The sequence below is a fragment of the Epargyreus clarus genome, unplaced genomic scaffold, assembly GCF_041222505.1.
Source record: "Epargyreus clarus isolate Ecla_fem2 unplaced genomic scaffold, WU_Ecla_fem_2.2 ptg000003l, whole genome shotgun sequence".
Classification (NCBI taxonomy): Eukaryota; Metazoa; Arthropoda; class Insecta; order Lepidoptera; family Hesperiidae; genus Epargyreus; species Epargyreus clarus.
The window spans coordinates 12,109,890-12,115,604 of record NW_027332211.1 but is presented as its reverse complement, the minus strand read 5'-3'; the positions used below and the strand labels follow the sequence as shown (position 1 = coordinate 12,115,604).

Sequence of the window (5,715 nt, the reverse complement as noted above, 5' to 3'; positions counted from 1 at the left end):
AATAAATATATTACATATAAAGATACACAAAATATACGTAAAAATTGTATCGTACTTATGTACGTAACATATAGATTACACTGAATCATCAAACGCGAACTCTATTTGCTTAATATGATTTAATTGATCCTCAATAGGACAATAAGGAATTGGTATCGAAGGCGTATTTTTACAAGGAAATATAGATTTTAAATAACATAGAAGACAAAAATACCGACAATATTTTTCTAGATATCCCTTTAATGTAGAGCTCCATTTTCACATTCTAAGTAAATTCCGGGAATAAATCTATTTGTACAGTCAATTCTATTTCACACGTTTTTGGACACAAGTGGAAAATAGGTGTTGGAGCTGAGTCTGCTTCTGAAATAGCTGTGTGATGGATTTTAGATATGGATTTATTTTGCCCTGTGAACACCTATAAAAAAAATCTACCTAATTTTATAGGAGGATTTGTTGTCCATGCAATATTCGGGTAGGTATTGTTAGGGCTCTGTGCTCTTTTAATGTAGCTATAAATAGTATTTTTTTAGAAGTTTCTGTTGACCCAGTCCTCAATGACACAAAAAATTATAGTTTAAAAGCAATTATGGTTTTGGTCCGTTTACCGGATTTATTCGCCTAATTTCATTATATAGGTGAGGTTATGAGTCTGACAATGAAAATGACATGTAGGTACCCATAAAAGTTTTATTTAATACATCATCACCTTATCAGTTTACATCTGTAATTTAGACACAAAAATAAAACAATAAGTACAGTTCATCACAATTTATTATATAGAAGTAATATTTCTAATATTTTTATTTAAACTGTGTAATATTTATATTTAAACTTTTCCCCTGAAAAGTTCAAAGAACCGAAATCGTCAGAAATGAAAACCTAAGCAAAGAAAGGAGTAAGTACTCAAGAACTTTAATTTGGTACATCTTAAATTCATTCCTTTGTTAACATCTTTCTACTAAACACAGTTTTTGTGTACCACCTGCAATATTGCTTGGTTCCTCACCACTTCTTTCCTTTGCAGACCATTGGCGTTGAAATATTTCTGCGCTTAACTTTATAATATGTTCTTGTTAGTTGCAAGTTGTTTAACTAACTAACATTGCTGAGTACTCACGAAGTAGTTTTCAGTCAGAAATCTGCTTAAAATATGAGAATGTGGGAAGATGGAAAAAGATAGTTGTGATTTCATTTATTTCCATTTCATAGATACGGCAGGCTCGCAGTTGCAGTTTAATATTAAAAAAGTTAAATCCTATTTAAAGATCGGTCGATTCCACCAATTGACACGCGTAAATAATGCTGTCAGAAGTCTTACTTGTGATCGGTAGAAAATATGTTTTTCCTTTAATATTTATTTTACTTTGTCACACATTTAAATTAGGACAAAGCAGTGCTATAAAGATATTTTATGAAATGAAAAATCGTAGCGACAATACCATCAGCAATTTTGACCGTACTAAAACAAGTGACGGGCTCTATCAAAATAGATAGTTGTAGTGTGCTATTCATAGAAAAGTGTTTTAATTCTATTTTTAATGTGCCTTTAGAACTAATATTTTGTTAGTATAATAAAACACTATTTTTATTGGGTCAAAGATTGTAAGTATTTGTCTTCTTTATTTCTTTTACTTATGACCTCATGACTGGTATTCATGTTTTAACATAATTCTTATTATTTATTCGCTTAACTTTCAAAATCCTTCGCCGTTGATGAAACCAAGACCTAATTGTTATTATTCTCCTGAACATTTCTCACAAGCGTAAGGAACGAGTAAGCGGTTTTCATAATCTGCGGAAATAAGTTTTGAATAATTACTGTGGAGTTTCATCAGATGCTGGAAAGGGTGGTTTTAAGATTTTCCCTTTGAAATGAGAGTTTTTCGCTACAACAAATTAATTATAACTCTAAAAAATATATAAAAATAGTTAATACTGTAAGAGCCCCTAAAACCAAGATTCGACATAATGATACGGATTAACTTATTACGGTTTACTATTCTGTGTATTACTGTTTTCATATAAAGCTATTTTCATTGTGGAGGTTAGTTTGCATTAATGTAAAATTGCATTTTTTAATATCGGCAAGTCCATTTCTTCAGAAATTAAGAATCAGAATTCAACATGCATAAACCATCACCATAATCTGTTAAGTATTAACTGGTGTTATCAAAAAATCATTTTACAATAAATCGTTTTACTTGTCTGGAATTTGATAAACTTTCAAAGGGAGTCCCAACTCTATAGTGGTATAAATTATTCCTGGGATCACTAGTTAGCTATTACTTACCGCTATAAAATTCTCAAGGTTAAGCGTAAACAGGTTCATCCCGGAAATTATTATTGGCGTGTTTGCGCGCTCCATGAAAATCTTAATACTGCTTTTGAAGGGTTCGCTCCTCGGTACCCACTCGCTGTTGTAAGCCGCGAATACTAAGGATTTACTCTGAAAATTTATATCATCTATAAATTAATTTCCTCTATGAAAGTCCCGTTTGTGATAATTGGAGAACAGTCATTAACTCTCGGCAAAGGCCTTATGGACTTTCTGAAAACGCCAATTATTTGGATAACGAACTAACCCATATTGGAGACTACTCCACTTTTTTTCTATCGTACCAAACTACCCTTCAGAAATAGACCTATACGTAGAAAATTTTCGGGTGAAAGATCGCGTTATGTGAGATTTCTAATAACTAAAACTCGATGACCTCACCTCGAAAGGAAATGTTGTCATATAAATAGCGTAAACTAAAGTGTAGAAAATTTATTTTTATTTAATAATAGGAGATCATAATGTGCGTCATAATTTATCTTACCCTGTATGTACCTAACTTACCTTGTATGTAAGTTGTGTACCGAGCCAGGCTGGTACGAAAATTTGCACAGTCATACAGGTCAAATAACTTAGCATCGGCACAACTTCTGAGTTCGGCTACAAAACATAATTTCTTCGATTTAGTCGAAAAGAAAAAGTATGAAGTTCCTAAATCTATTTTTTAAAGTTGTAAATGTACATGATTTTAATATTGATCAAAAGAAGAAAGGACAAAGTGTTATGGAGAATTTGTCATGTTAATTAATTTAATTTGGAGTTTAAACAATCTTATAAAACTTAAACTTTGTATTTAAACAGTTCGATCATATATTATTCAGATAGGTTCAATTGCTCTGTCCCTGTAGTTCCAGGGCCAGAATAGGGCTACGGTATCCCCTGCCTGTCGTAAGAGGCGACTAAAAGGGGGCTTCCGGGGTTGCGGATGGCAAGAGTGGAGGCTCAAACCGCCCCGCCAGCAACCACGGGATGGACAGCAGTGCGTGTGGTCACATACCGTCGTGAACACCAGATGGTGTGGTGAGCGCCAAGCTCACCTGGGCGGAGCCCGACGGGGCAATGCACCAAGAGGACTCCGGTTGCGTTCCGTTGGAGATCCCGGAGTCCTCTACTCAGCGCCGAGGACGGCCACCGGGGGGGTTTTTGTGCGGTAAAAATCCCACATAACTCTGTGTCGCTGCCACGGCACCAGGTACCATTTGAAGGTTTACCCCTCGTTAAAAAAAAAGGTTCAATTGCTCTCGTATTAATCATGTATTTCAGTTACATAAACGCAATTATACTTTTAAGAATTTAATGTGTTAATTATTAAAGTATTTATGCAAGAATCATCTTTACAAGTTTAAAAGCGAAAATAATACCGCCACCTTTATTTCACCAGGCGTATTTTTATTACGGCCTAACTGTAGTGCTGCCAGTATTTATTAAAGCAATACATTAAAAGCAAAAGTATTGCTAGTTTAGAAGCAAAATGGGTATGTAGGGGCATTATTTACGCCCCAATATTTCTGTAACAGATCACTGACCTAAAAGTGTAGGCCTAGGCATATATTTATAATGTTATCTACCTTTCCGAACGTAATAATTGTAAAATCTCTTGAATTTTCAGTAAGTATAACTTTTAAGAATAATGATAATTTTAAATTATGACTATGATCTATGGTCTGTGGTATTTTGAGGAATTCAGTTTTAACAAATACATATATGTAATTGATTCTAAAAAGCCATTGATCATTACCATATTACAGATTAAGCCCTCGTAATTCAGACGGAAACTTTCACCCAGCTTAGAGGCAGTATTAAGTATTAGGTGACTATCACTTACCAGAAATGTTGCACAAGATATAACACAAATAATGGCCGATGCCATTCCAAACTGGACAAATAACATCAAGCTGAAGATATTTTGAACAGCAGCGCAATATCTAAAACAAAAAACAATTAGTGTACATAATAAATATGAAAAAAGATTTTAAAATTGTAGCGGTGGTAGGTCTATGACAATGAATAAATCGACATTTTTCATACTAAAATTGATATTCCAAACCTAAATTGACATTCAATAGTTTTAACTATTATAATACGAGTATATTTTATTGAAAATTTATTAAAAAAGAGGAGTTTACTAAAGATTTCTACTTTTAGTATTATCTATCTCAAGCATTTTGAAATTTAAAAGAGTTATTAAGTTTTACAAGTATGTACCTACATACCTTAATATTTCATCATAATGTCGCAAACAATATTTGAGTTCATTGACTCTTTTCTGTTCTGGATTATCTGTTCCATTTTGTTTCTCCCATCGCAAACTTCTCAACTGATGATCAAGTACTTCCATCTGTGTTATAGCTAAATACAATAGTCCAGCGAAGAACGAATCTATATTCACATTGTACATCATTTGCCCGTAAAGTCCACTGACTTGGTAACTATATAACCATCCGAAATACTTATCTCTCGTTTCGACGCTCAGAAGGAGGTATTTTGACACTGGGAATTTAAGTTGGTACTCAACAGGCAGAAAATGCATGATAACAGGCACTATGCAGCATAGAAATACCGCGAAGTGGCTCTGTACAGCGTACAATTTCCAACAGGTTTTGTACCTCTGGATGTTCCTTACAATTATTTCTTTGCTTACTTCATCCTTCCCTTTAAATGGGTTACAATCTAATATATCAAATAAAGCGAGGATTTTCTCACGCCATATGAGTATAGTAGCCACTTTCAGCATGATCGCCACTTCATTGAAATAATAAATCGCCTCTTCGATAATCAGATCGACTTCCAAAGGAGTATAATACAAGTTAACGGTCAGAATAACGTTGTAAATAACAAAGAAAATAAATACGTAGAAGAACGAATAGAATTTGTAGTATTTGGACGATGATTTTCCTGGCCAGATGCCGAATATTTTCCAGCACACGAAATTCATTTGGAAAGTATCAGAGAGATGGTCTTCCATGGTTGGTAGTTAATCACAAAATACAGAAATAAGTATGAGCATATATTAATATCTACTTCGAAAATGATTAAATAAAAAATGACAACGTTAACGTATCATTATGCGAAACATTCACATATTGTCTTCCGCGTAATTGCATCATTATGTATTCTACCATTGTGATACTGTACATTTATTATTAACAGATAGTATAAAAAGTGAAGTAAAGTGAAATTTTTTCAGAAAGGTTTTTTTGGTCGATAAAAGCACGAGAACGTTATTGAAAGATTCATTTAAATAGTTTGAAATGAAAAAGAAAACATGTAACGATTGTAAACATTTTATTCAGCTGTCGATTGCAATGTGATTCTTGCATTTCATTGAAGACTTCTGTTAAATAAAAAGCTCAGTTTTATCAAAATATAACAGGATT

At 33.3% G+C, this 5,715-nt stretch overlaps 1 protein-coding gene across 1 annotated transcript; it reads right to left on the bottom strand.

Annotated features, from left to right (window-relative positions):
* Window positions 1-1,729: 1,729 nt before the first annotated feature.
* Window positions 1,730-5,348, bottom strand: LOC140748261 (odorant receptor 49b-like). The gene is made up of 5 exons (XM_073081035.1): window positions 4,552-5,348; window positions 4,164-4,263; window positions 2,843-2,938; window positions 2,294-2,449; window positions 1,730-1,795 (listed from the first exon to the last, which is right to left on the bottom strand). Exons 1-5 carry the CDS (start codon window positions 5,301-5,303, stop codon window positions 1,730-1,732), a joined length of 1,170 nt encoding a protein of 389 aa, XP_072937136.1. The 5' UTR covers window positions 5,304-5,348.
* Between the last annotated feature and the right edge of the window lie 367 nt (window positions 5,349-5,715).